Raw genomic sequence first — 13,544 nt, 5'->3', positions numbered from 1 at the left:
AATCCTTTTTTACCCAGCTTTGGTTGCACTTTACATATTGGTTTATTATTGTTGTTGCGGTTAGAGGTGCACTGGTACACTTTTTTAGTGCATTTTTGTTATTAGCAAATTTTTACATACCACCATTTATATTTATACACTTGGTTGTCGTTATTTGTTGGTCATCTTTACACACTGCACACAGAGAGAGTGACCGATGATGAGAAGTGGGTATACCGGATACTGTTAACCAGGAACCCCGTTGGGAGTTACGTCCGTGAGGCACTCTCTCTGTTTTCACACAATTTTTCCTGGTGGCTGTGGGAACCTGTATCTATTCTTTCTTTTAGGCTACATCCTTTACCTATGAGATTAGTGTTATTTAACACATTCAGGATGATCTAGATGGTTCACCAGATTATCCCTACTGGTCTATAAAGTTGGATGTATTGATTATAGGTAAGGTGCATTTTGTTTACAGTGGTTTGAGTGGGGGGCGGCTTTACCTCTCTTTCCCCCTTTACCCCTATTGATTAATTTGGATCAACGACTGCACCAACACCCTTGCCCCGATCAAGAAACCCTCCAACAGGCGCACCGACTAGAGAGCCACCTGGTTCAACGCCGACCTCCAGAACTCCAAGCACACCTGCAGAAGACTCAAGAAGCAATAGCCCAAGGACCAGACATCCGACAACCACGCAGCCCTCACGAATGCCAGACGCAAACACCACCAACTCAGCCGATCCGCCAAAAAAAACTCCTTCAAGGAACGCATCGACAACAATGCACACAACAGCAAAGAGCTCTTCAACATCGTGAAAGAACTGCCACCCCCAGCTCCAGCTCCAATGACGTACCAGCGTTACCGGAACTCTGCAACTCTCTGCCTACCTTCTTTCACTGCAAGGTCACAGACATCCACAACAGCTTCGACACTCTGGAGATGACAACAGAAAACTACGACACCCCTGAATCTACTCGCACTAAACTCCCCAACATTCTGCTTTCCTGGAACAACGTCAACGATGAAGACACCATTAAAATTATGAACACCATCCACTCCGGCTCACCTTTCCGACCCCTGCCTCCACCACATCTTCAAAAAGGCAAGCTCCATCATCGCACCCCAACTCCGAAAGATCACCAACAGCTCCTACGAGACCGCCACTTTTCCCAGAGAGTCGGAAACACACCGAGATCAACACCCTCCTCAAGAAACCCAAGGCAGACCCAAAGGACCTCCAGAACTTCCGACCCATCTCCTTGCTCCCATTCCCAGCCAAAGTCATTGCGACGACCGCCAACAGACAACTGACCCTCTTCCTGGAGGTAAACAACATCCTGGATTCCTCCCAATCCAGCTTCCACAGGAACCACAGCACGGAGACCGCCCTCATAACCGCCACTGACGACATCAGGACCATACTGGACAAGGGCAAAACCGCAGCACTCATCCTCCTGGACCTCTCGGCCACCTTCGATACCGTCTGCCACCACACCCTACGCACACGCCTCCACGACGCAGGGATCCGGGGAAAAACCCTGGACTGGATCACCTCCTTCCTCACCGGCAGAACCCAGAGAGTCCGCCTCCACTGTTCCGATCCGAAGCCACCACGATCACCTGCGGCGTACCCCAAGGTTCATCCCTCAGCCTGACCCTTTTCAACATCTACATGGCACCACTCGCCAACATCGTCAGAGCCCATCAGCTCAACAGCGTCTCATATGCTGACAACACGCAGCTGATCCTCTTCCTCACCAAAGACCTGGTTGTCGCCAAATCCAACCCCCACGAGGCAATGAAGGCCATCGCCGACTGAATGAAGACTAGTTGACTAAAACTGAACTCAGATAAGATGGAGGTCCTCATCCTCAACTCCACCCCCTCTGCATGGGATGACTCCTGGTGGCCTACCTTGCTGGAAGCTGCCCCGAAACCCACTAACCACGAACGCAATCTGGGGTTCATTCTGGACTTAACGCTCTCTATGACCCAGCAGGTCAATGCCGTCTCCTCCTCCTGCTTCAACACCCTCTGAATGCTCCGCAAAGTCTACAGATGGATTCCCACCAAAACCAGGAGAAAAGTCACCCAAGCACTCGTCAGCAGCAGGCTGGACTACGGCAACGCCCTCAACACAGGAACCACGACCACACTCCAGAAGAGACTCCTATGCATACAGAACACCGCATGCCTCATCCTAGGACTCCCCCGCCACAGCCACATCACCACCCACCTAGGAGATCTGCATTGGCTCCCGATCAACAAGAGGATCACGTTCAAACTCCTCTCCCATGCTCACAAAGTACTTCACAACGCCGGACTAGCATACCTCAACAATCGACTGTCCTTCTACACTCCGAACCACCATCTCCGCTCTGCCGACCTCGCTCTTGCCACCATTCCACACATTCGCCGATCGACCACAGGTGGCAGATTCTTCTCCCACCTCTCAGCAAAGACATGGAACACCCTACCCGCCCATCTGCGGCAGACCCAGGACCTGCTAACCTTCAGGAGATATCTCAAGACCTGGCTGTTTGACCAATAGCTGCCCTACCCCCTTAGCGCCTTGAAACCATCATGTGTGAGTAGCGCACTCTACAAATGCCTTGATTGATTGATTCTGTGAGTGAAAAGGGCAGAGGTTGATTGTTTGGCTTCTGTCGGTTTGGAAGTTGGTCAAACATTCAATGCGAATTCTCAGAGAGAAGAGAGAGAGAGAGAGAGAGAGAAAGAGACAAAGCTTTGTCTGGGCACAAGGGAGTACCAAGTATTAGTAAAAGCAATATCCTTTCAGGTTTAGAGTGCCCTATATATTATGCAAAACCTGGCCGTACGGCACTCTATGTCATTTTTGGAGGAGAGAAGCTCCTTTATACGAAACACTCCACACCATCTAAGCCAAACTATATATACATATATACGAGAATGATACATTTTCACAAAGCTTTACCCCCAAAAGGTTCATCCGCCTCAGCTCCTTCCTAGAAGGTTTTAGGGTGATCTATCAAGCAAGGGCTGAGCAAGAGGAGGGTCCTAAAATGCAAAATCCCCATTCATTTCCCTTAGGCTTTTTTTAGGCAGTTTTAGTGTAAAAACTGCTAAATGGAATAACACCAAATTTGGCAGGGTGAGTGCCTGTCCCTCCTCAAGCCTTAAAAAGGCCTGTGGACCCTATTCTCTGGGGGCAGTAATGAACTTTGAAGGGAGAGGCTCCATGCGACCCCACTTCGCTGAGCCTGTTAACATATTGGGGGTTGGGGGTGCCACCGAGCTCTTTGCCAGGGTCGGTTTTCGGCCGATTTTGTTACTGGGCCAATTTTGCATCTGTGCTGCAAAAACGGCCCTGTAACAAAAATGGCCCCCAGGGGCCCAAAACCGGCCTCCACCCGTGCGGCGCACCGGGGAATTGCCCGGTGCCCAATATGGCCCCTGCCAATACGTCGGAAGGTGGCTCGGATTTAAGAGACCCTCTTACTCCCCTGTGACTCCCAACTCGATACTTGGTGGGTGCCCAGGGTGGGCACCAGGGCACAGTAGGCGCAGGGGAGCAGGACGCGTGCCTCCTATTTTTTCTTATGTGATTTGGCCCACATTGTCCTGAGGGTGTTCATTATCAGAATCAGGGGAGTGGGCGTGCGGCCCCCTCCCATTTTTGCTGTTTTTCGGACTCATGGGCTGTGGTCCCCAGGGCCCAACAGAGGCTCGGGGAAAGGGAAGACTAAATACAAAAAATGGGCAGGCTCTTCCTTCTTCTGCCTTGATGCTCAGTCGTTGGACCACCTCACCCTTGCAGCTCCGTGGGATGTAAAGTGAAGGTCAAATTTGGAAAGCCTTATGCTATTTGAGGCTGCCAGGGTTGTTTGGGGTGGGCTGTGATGGGGGCTTCTCTATCAGTGCTGGATCACATTTCGAATAGCCGTGTGCTTTAGAAAATCATTATTGTTTGATTAAAAAATGTACCGAAATTTCCTCGTTTTAGTTATTTTCTAGTAACTAAAACGCGTGCCATAAACTAACTTTTACTCGTGCTCTCATCATGCACTGCTAGTTAACCCACACATGACAACTCTCATGGGATGATCTATGATAACATCTTGATAACAAGAATTCAATATCGGAAATGACATCATTGATTTGCATGGCGCGGGCCGTATTCTAAAACATTCAAGTATTTAAGAATGTAGCGCAAAATTATTGGACGAGAATAGACCACGAGTAGCCCATTCAGGAGACAGGGAAAAGTCTTTTAGAGTTAAGATTGTTTAGAAAGTCTGACTTAGTATGGCATATATTGTAATAGTACTTTAAGAGTCAATAATTATTATGTTTAAGCCTCATTCTTATTGTTTCTGATTTCTATGAATCTTTTTGGATAGCCATTTCATTATATTAAAATAATTCTGTTACACAAATTTTGTTCCGCAGGACTATGTAAATGTGGACAATCACTATACAGCACTGGTCCGATCCCAGATATCACCTGATTATGATTGTCTTCGAAGATAGCACCATCATGAGCCTGTATGCAAGATTATCGAAGATAAGGGCCAGCTTGCCAGTTATCATGGACCTTGCAAACAACCCCTATGTTTTCATCGCATGCGGTTCCTTGTATTGTTGAAACCAATAAAAGGCTGTTGGGTGTGCACACTACTCCTGACAAACAGGCGGTGGCCACTGTTTTCAATGTATCCAAACAAAGAATAAAGATCTGTCTGAGGCAGGGGTGGCAATCTTTGCTTCAAAGGGTCTGTGCTCATAACACATTTCATCATGGTATAACTTTATGAGCAATCTATTCTAATTGGAGTTAACATCATAGTCAGTAATTGTTCTGAAAATCCATCCATCAATTTGACTCTTTAATGGGTCAGCATTGGGCCTTCTCTCTTAGCTTCTTTGTCACTGCACACTGGGGAATCTGTCAGCTCTTTACTTATTTGGAATATTTCAGAGCATACAATAAGTGGAGCATTAAAGAGTCAGGCGTTTTGATATCCTGAATACTGTTTGTGATTCATCTTTTGTATAATCATTCCTTGTTAGAGTTTTCAATTACACTAAGCTTTTTAATCCTAATATTGTTGATAAAATAATAATGCAAAAGAAAAAGAAGACGCACATCAAAAGAAACACGAGGCTGAACATGGATGCGAGGATGACATTGAGGTCAACCTAATGGCCTCATGAAGTAATGGAGATAAATGCATTTTTAAGCACTTTAAGCATTATACAAATGACAGAAGTAAACAAAAGAAAATGAAAAAAATGAAAATGTCTTCAGGTTTATTTTCACACTTATACCATACAGTAATTAGAGCAAGCTTATTGGTTTTGTTGTGAATGAAATATACATTGTACTCCAGAGCTAAGACTGGGATCATATTAATAGGTTTACCTATTTTAGAATAATAAGTTAGTGTAGAAAGGGATCCGTTTTGTCAGTGCAAGTATTGTCATGGAAAAAGTACAAAGCAAAGATGGTTGGCAATTTTTGTCAACAAATCAAAGATTTTATGTAGTAAAAAGCCAGGATTTATCTAGCTGTTGGTAAATAACCCATTCATGCATTGTTGTTATTACCATACATTTCAGCCAGACCTCATTCATCGATGGTGATTATTGTTTTCAATTTTTATCAGATACAGATCATGCTACAGATAAGGCCGAGTCATAGCAACTCTTAAGTTGGCAAACTATTTCCTAGTGTAACCAAGCTATTATTAAAATGACTATGTTAGTTAAAGAAACATTGAACAGAACTGAGCCAACTTGCCGTCTAAAGAGACCGTGGCACAAACTTTCTACCAGTGACCTACATGTCACCCTAGGAGAATTCCATTGTGAGGCAAACCAGGACATCAATAGGACCTATGACGCTTTCCACGGTTGGATTACCAGAGGACTAGATGCTCTCATCCCAGCCAAATCGACCAAAGGGCGCAGCCCCCCCCTCCAACCCATGGTACAACGGCACCCTAAAAGCCATGTGAAAAGACTGCAAAAAAGCTGAGCGTCTCTGGAGAAGGGATACAATAATGGGGACAAAGTTCTTTACCTATCCAAACAAAAACTTTATCACAAAGCTATCTGTGCCGCACGTGCCTCCTTCTACGCAGAAGAAATTAACTCGAGCTCGAATCCTGCAAAAGTCGTTTTTAAACTGGTACAAGAACTACAGAGCAACAAATCTCCCTCCTCCAGCATTTCCTCCGTGCAGCAATGTGACAACCTTGCCACGTTCTTTGTAGAGAAAGTACAATAATATACAAATCATTTCAACAGCACTCCCTCGCTCCGACCAACCCTTCCAATTCCATTACCAACGGCTCTACCTTAACGCACATACCAGAAATCTCATTTGAAGACCTCACTAAACTATGCAGGAAAGTCAAATCTGGCTCCCCAGCAGACCCCATGAGACCTACTCAATTTATGGAATCTCTCGAATTCTTTCTGCCTTCCCGGGCCTCCATACTGAATCTCTCCTTCTCATGGGCTAGCGTCCCGACAGCCTGAAAACAAGCCTGGGTCTCCCCTATCATCAAGAAGCCCACCCTGGACCCTTCCAAACCGGAAAATTTCCGACCTATCTCCCTGCTCCCATGGCTGTCCAAACTTGCTGAGGCCCATGCCAACAATGCCCTTTCCCTTCACATGGAACAAAACAACATCCTGGATCCATCCCAAACGGGTTCAGACCGGGCCAAAGCCTGGCTACGACTGAACACCTCCGGACGATCCTCGATGCCGGTCAAAGTGCTGCGCTGATCCTACTAGATCTCAGCGCAGCCTTTGACACGGTGTCCCATAACATCCTACTCAATCGTCTGGAGACAGTAGGGATCTCCGGTCTTGCCCTGGAATGGTTCCGTTCCTTCCTGAAAGACAGATCCTTCCGGGTGTCAGCTCCCCCATTTCTATCAAAACCCCATCCCATCGGACAGAGAGTCCCACAAGGCTCTGCACTGAGCTCATTCCTTTTTAATCTGTACGTGCAGCCACTTGCGGAAGTGGCTAAAGAGTGGGACCTATTGCTGGTGTCTTACGCTGATGACACGCAGCTGGCCATCACTCTCACGGAAGGCCCTTCCACTTCGGCCTTGAGATTTAGGGATGGCCTTGCTGCAGTGGCCCAATGGATGATGGACAACTGTCTGCAACTCAATGCAGGCAAGACGGAGGTGCTGCTCCTTGGAAAGAACACCAGCTACTGGAATGAGCACTGGTGGCCCTCGTCACTAGGCACCATCGCACCTCCCAAAACCCTGGTCAAAAACCTAGGAGTCTGGATGGACTCCTCACTCAACTTTCAGACCCACACAAAAAAAGTGGCAGCTACTTGTGTTGGTCTGCTGGGGAGTCTCAGCCCCATACTTGGCTTCTTTGATGCCAAGGTTCGTCAACTCATTGTCCAAGCCACGATTCTCTCCCGCCTAGACTACGCCAATGTTCTTCCTCTTGGCGCCAACAAAGGAGAGATAGCGCGACTGCAACGCGTGCAGAATTCTGCGGCAAGAGCCTTGGTTGGTCTTCCTCGCAGATGCTCCGCTAGAGCTGAGGAAATATAAATTTTTGGCCAAGCTATGTTCCCTATCGTGTACCCCACCGTCTCCATGTACGAGTTTAAAGTGCATGTAACTTCCCTCCTGTGCCAGCTATGAAGACGCAAATACATTTACGTCCAACGTTAACATGTCCTCTTTCCGACCCACCCTGAATGGGTTGAATAGTCCGTTCCTAAGTATGCCATGCCAACGTCTTTTTGTGGTGTACTTTACACGTTTTTCAGCTCTGGCAAAGTAGGCCCTGAATTTCTGCCATCGAGCTTTTTCTGCCTTCTGACTCTGAAAACCTCAGCCCAGGCTGCCCAGGCTGCCCCCGTACCTGTGAACTCTGCCTTACTTCCAGCGCGGCCCACCGCGCTTAGCTCAGCCTGCTGCCTGCCAAGAATGAATTCAACCTTCGAGTTATCTGTTTCCTCTCCGAAGATGCATTCCTGCCTACTAGTTTAAGTAAACATTCCCCCAGCTGTAGAGAAAAAGGGCCTGGCCTTACTGTCTCTGTGCAAGTAATTCATAGTCTCTGTTACCACGCTACCATGGAAGGCCCATGCCCCCACGCTCCTCATGCAGACACTTAGGCGCTTATACACGCACTCACAGTCAGTATAGAATAGCTTCTGCCCCAGAGACCTTTCCGCCCAGATAGCTCAGTTCCTAAACATCAGATATCAGATATGATAGAAGCACAAGTTGATCTGACATGCCAGACTCCTGTCTCTTTCCGCTAGTTGAAATGTCAAGTCCCCTGCACCCTTCAGCTTCACGTCAGTTACACGTCATGCAGCTGCGCGCGCATCCAGGCCTCAGATTTCTGCTGACATTGCAAGATTCTGCTTATTGTTGCCACCCACTTATGGTACCTACCTGTGACGTTTCTAGCACACACTTCTATGTTCACGCCTAGTTCACGCCTCCTAATTACGTATCATGACCACGTGTGTGTTTTATCTTGTTTCTCTCAGCTGTTACGCCTTCTGCATTGACTTCTATTATGTATATTAAGTATAAAAGTAATGTAATGTCAATAAAGTATGCTCTATCCCTTCCTGGACCCTTTGTGGTTGCAGGAACCTGATATCCAGTTCCGGAACGATTCCTTTTTAAGGAATAAAACCCCTAAGAACTCTAACACCACGGACTCTGTTTCTTTCTTTCCGATTGAGTTATTATTGATTAAGTACTTACCTGCATAGAAATTAAGATGGTAAATTAAATATTTACGACATTTTGGCGCCCGAATAGGGACCCCTCCCCCACCTCACGCGCCGGTTGGTGCGTTGCAAACTCTGTTCCCTGCCATCAGTTAGACGGAACCTACGCGTACCGGCAGGATTTCCTGTATCTCCCTCTGGCCCACGGAGGTGACGAAGACTGCAATTAGCACCCAGACGAGGCGGTGAGGAGCGCGGAGGATCCCGACCAGAGCCTAGCCGAAAGAAGCAAGGTCCGAGGTGTCAAGAGGCCCACCAGTTTTTCCGAAGTATCCACGTGTCGAGTCGAGTCGAGTCCGGTCCAGTCCAGTCGAGTTTTCCGAGGCCTTCTGTTTTCTGTGCTTCCCGGTGAGTACCATTGCTGGGACGTATCTAGACAGGTTTGGGTACACAAGTCCGGTCTGCACTGTTTTAGACAGTGTATCTGTACTGTTTAGCAGTTTATCCGATGATTCAAGTTCTTGCACTGTTCTCAGCAGTGTATCTGTGCTGTTTAGCAGTACTTCCGGTATAGGGGGTAGTAATAAGTGTTCTTAAATGTCTTTCTTCATGTGATCAATGTCGTTGTATGAGTGACTGTTTTTAATGTGCATTATTGTGTTCTTGTGTAACTAGCTGTATTCAGTAATAAGTAGCAAGGATTGAGCATTCAGTATTAAGTAAGCAAAATGCCGTTTTTTAACAAGTTAAAGCAAATAGGAACTAGGAAAGGGATGCTAGAGGAAGAAATTCCTATCCCCCCTAGGGACACTCCTGGAAATTTCATGTACCAGAAACATGGCATAGATGCCATATTGTATCTAGAATTATGGGCCGATTATACTAAGCATCTAGACGAAAGACACAGATGGCCCATTACCGGAACATGGGATGCTGAGTGCATCATGAAGGTAGAAGAAGCATTATGGAAAAAGAAAGCCAGACAATCTCAGAAAGACGCCATAGAATTTTGGCGTAAGGAATCACATAAGCGTACAGAAAAAGCACTCCGTAGAGAAGACAGACTTAAAGAATCAGATAAAGCTCAAGAAAACGAATTAGTTACTGAAGGGATCCGAGTAAAATCAGAGCAAATAGACCGCGCACGAAACAATCTTGTAAATGGTATGTATCTTGTGGCCGAAGGTTCGCCTGAAGCCACTTCAGAAATACCGAAAAATCTGCCGCCACCATTAGTTCCAACTAAAGTAACTCACAGGACCACTAAAGACATATTCCTGAATTCCTATCTAGAGGATGTAGCTCCCGCTTACACCAATCTGCCTGTCCGCGCCCTGCCTAACGACGGGGATGGGGGTGGTAACCCGCCCCAAGACCATATTCCGCCAGTACCACAACAAGGTTCCCCCGCCCGACAGATTCCCCCTGTTCCACCAGCTCCGCCACTTCCCGCACCTAAAATTAATACGCCGAAACAGCTTCTACCTGATCCTACTAAAAGACAAATTCAAGTACCGATACAGACTCCGCAAAGAGATAAGGCTCAAGCTTCAGCTTCAGGAGGCGCGTCCGGGGGCCCCCAGACCCCACCGCCAACACATAGATTACACCTTAAGGATATAAAGAATTCTTTTATACTCCAATCACCCCGTCTCGACATACTCAAAGATCCGCTTCAAGTTTGCAGATACGACCCAGTACCTGGTAAAGATAATAGGATGTTTTTAGCATCACTACGCTTACGACAAGCTACCGATTACCTACTGTATTTCCCAGGAATGAAAGAGTACCTAGATAGAATATACAATTTTGTCCGGACTGGGGAAGACCCTGACAGTATTAAGGAAGCCATGGCATATCAGAAAGTCGACACCCAAGCGTCTCTACTACGTTTTTTCATAAATTGCTTAATAAGAGAACGAGACAGGCCTGAGACAGACCAGGATGAATTAGATGGACTCAACAAGTGGGGTCAAAATATATCTGAAGGAAAACATGATAAAGGGGGTTGCATAGCCAGTATGTACAAGAAAATAAGAAAAGAAGTAATAGAGATTCACAAAAAAGAAAAAGAAAAAGAGAATGCCTCCTCCGGGGAGGAGGAAGAACCTGAAGAACCAGAAAAGACTACAGATACGATAGCGTATGTAGGTAAGGGAGCTTACCTTAGGAAAGGCATCCGTCCAGAAAGCAAGAGAGTTTTTCTCTCTGGCTTAACAAATCCGAATTCTACTGAACATCAGTTCCAGGAGACAGATAAAAGGCTTCGAGACCGAATGGGGTACCATGTACTCAATTCTATGGATGAACAAGAACTAGCTCGGTCAGCAGTATTATGGGCTAATAACCCGGATATATATAATGATGACACAGTAGCGCAGACATTCCTGAACCTTTCCCCAGACGAACAGAAATTAGCAGGTGTTTACATGATTCAGCACCTCCTCACGTTATACAGAAACCAACATTCTGATCCAGGTCCCTTACACGATACATTAGAAGAACTACTCATGGATAGATGGAGAGGTTTAAGCACCAAATTAATTCGAATAATTCTAGAACAACGCCACAGATATAACACTTTCATAAGCTCCGAATATGTTCCCGCTCCGCCCCCAGAAAGAAAAATGTACCATATGGAACGTCTGCATGGCATTGAAAGTCAGAACCCCTTACGAGAAGTGCATCCGGTTATGGGTGAGGATCATAACTTGAAACGTGTGTATGTACACACGCCTCTAACTAAGTTAGAACTGTTAGAAATGAAGAAACTAGTACCGTGTCATGATAAAGACCCCGCAGGTTTTCACAGAGAACTTAAAGACATGTTACTGATGGGGGATTACACATATGAAGATATCATGAAAATGTTAAAGGTACTGCTGCCCACGGGCATCTACGAGAAACTCAAGGAAAAAGAATGGGAGGTGGGAGAGAAAAAGATTGTATGGGCAGAAATAGAAGACGAAGAGAACAAACGTGTCCCAGGGGTAGGCCTTGGGGAGAAAACTAAAGCATTACCAGGTTTGATAGTACAGGTTCTGCCAAGATTATTGACAACTAGAAAGGAAGATTGGGACGCCATCTCGTCCTGTAAACAGAAACACGATGAAGATACTAGTGACTTCTATTCAAGATTCGAGAAATGTTTCATTATTAATAGTGGCCTTAAACCAAGTAGCGAGTCATATCCGCATCTTTTTGTATCAAAATTAGTCGAGAATTCCCTGCCATTAGTTAAGAACCGCGTGTATAAAGTTGAAAGTACCTGGCAGGCAAATACGCCATCCCAGATGTTACAGATGTTACAATACCATCAGAACAGAATTAGAGAAGAACAAGATCAGGAACAGAAACGCATGAAAGACACGAAAATGAAGATGTTAGTGGCCCAATCGGTTCCAGCCGACGGCCAGAGAAAGGGTACGACTCAGACAGGTCATTCCGCAGCTCCCGTTAAAGGGACATGCAATTATTGCAAGCAGCCAGGTCACTACGTACACGAATGCCCAGTTCTGAAACATAACATAGCGACAGGTAAAACTAAAGAAAGACCGCATCCGCCTAGACAAGACCATAACCAGCATCAGTCTTCACAGAATATACAGCCCGTGCAGAATACACAGCCTATGCATGCTTCATCACATACAGCACAGACAGTAGCGGTATCACAGCCACAGCCCATTGCCGCAACTCAGCAAGTTTCACAACAGATGTACCAGTATGCCCAGTCCGCTTACCCCGATTATCCACGATATACATGAAACAGCCTAGAGAGGGAGGGTGGCTTGCCTCTTATTGAGATTCCTGTAGATCAAGAGGGTCCTTATGTACATAGTCAAGTATTGGGAAAAGACAGAAAGTTTTTAATTGACACAGGGGCAAGTCGTACCACAATAAGTCATGATGAAGTTCCAGGGGCACCCCTCTCAGGCTCACAGAATGTTTCCCTTGGTTTTTCAGGACAGCCTATTGTAAATGAGGTATCGAAACCAGTTCCCCTGGCTGTGGGTCCATTATCACGTGTTACAGACCTGTTACTCACGAAATCATGTCCAGAAAATCTGTTAGGAATAAAAACATTGAAGGCTCTAGGAGCCGTGATCTGCTGTTCCCCGGAGGGAGTTAGACTCTTTCTGCGGGATTTCAAGGGTCATTATGTGTTACGTGAGTTTGATGTCAGATTGAAAAATGTACCAGATCACTTGTGGGCAAAAGGCCCAACTGATGTAGGTTGTATGCACATTACACCCTACCGTGTTACACTCAAACAAGGTGTAGTTTTACCCAGAATCAGACAATACAAGTTACCACCCGATGCTGTAGTGGCTTTACTGGAAATCATTGAAGAGCTCATTGCCCAAGGAGTGGTCGTAGAAACCGACTCCAATATCTGTAATTCGCCCATCATTCCGATTCTTAAACGTACTGATCCCAATGCACCGCCAGTATATCGGCTGGTGATTGATTTAAGAGAACTGAATAAATGCATTATTCCACAGTACCCTGTGGTTCCCGACATATCATCCCTATTGACTGCTATTGATTCAGAAGCAGAGCTTAATACTTTTACATGAATTTATTACCGAAAAATCAAAGGTAGTCATATACAATGTTAATTAATCACAATGCATGAGCCATATCAGTCGGTCAATAACAGTGCCCCAAGAAAGGAAGGGGGGTGGGATAGCGTGATGCTGTGAGGAAAAAGGACAGTGAGGGAATAAAGTTCGTGACAACTTATATATTGCAATGTTAATTTAAAATGCAATACAATTTCATGGCTTCAGATCCCTGAGCCAAAAAATGGGGGATTATAACATATCCCAAAAGTTC

The 13,544-nt window shown here is 46.0% G+C and overlaps 1 protein-coding gene across 1 annotated transcript in view; it reads left to right on the top strand.

Moving 5' to 3' along the window:
* LOC147663566 (B-cell receptor CD22-like) overlaps positions 1 to 8,683 on the top strand; it is a 348,558-nt gene extending 339,875 nt beyond the window's left edge. The window contains exon 10 of the mRNA XM_086950354.1: positions 4,418 to 8,683. Coding sequence (XP_086806480.1) covers positions 4,418 to 4,498 — 81 coding nt within the window. The 3' untranslated portion in view covers positions 4,499 to 8,683. The remainder of the gene's footprint in view (positions 1 to 4,417) is intronic.
* Positions 8,684 to 13,544: the final 4,861 nt, after the last annotated feature.

Source organism: Lissotriton vulgaris, unplaced genomic scaffold, assembly GCF_964263255.1.
Source record: "Lissotriton vulgaris unplaced genomic scaffold, aLisVul1.2 SCAFFOLD_1649, whole genome shotgun sequence".
In the NCBI taxonomy this organism is placed as follows: Eukaryota; Metazoa; Chordata; class Amphibia; order Caudata; family Salamandridae; genus Lissotriton; species Lissotriton vulgaris.
Note: the sequence above shows the minus strand (reverse complement) of the source record. Positions and strands in the feature narration are given on the sequence as shown.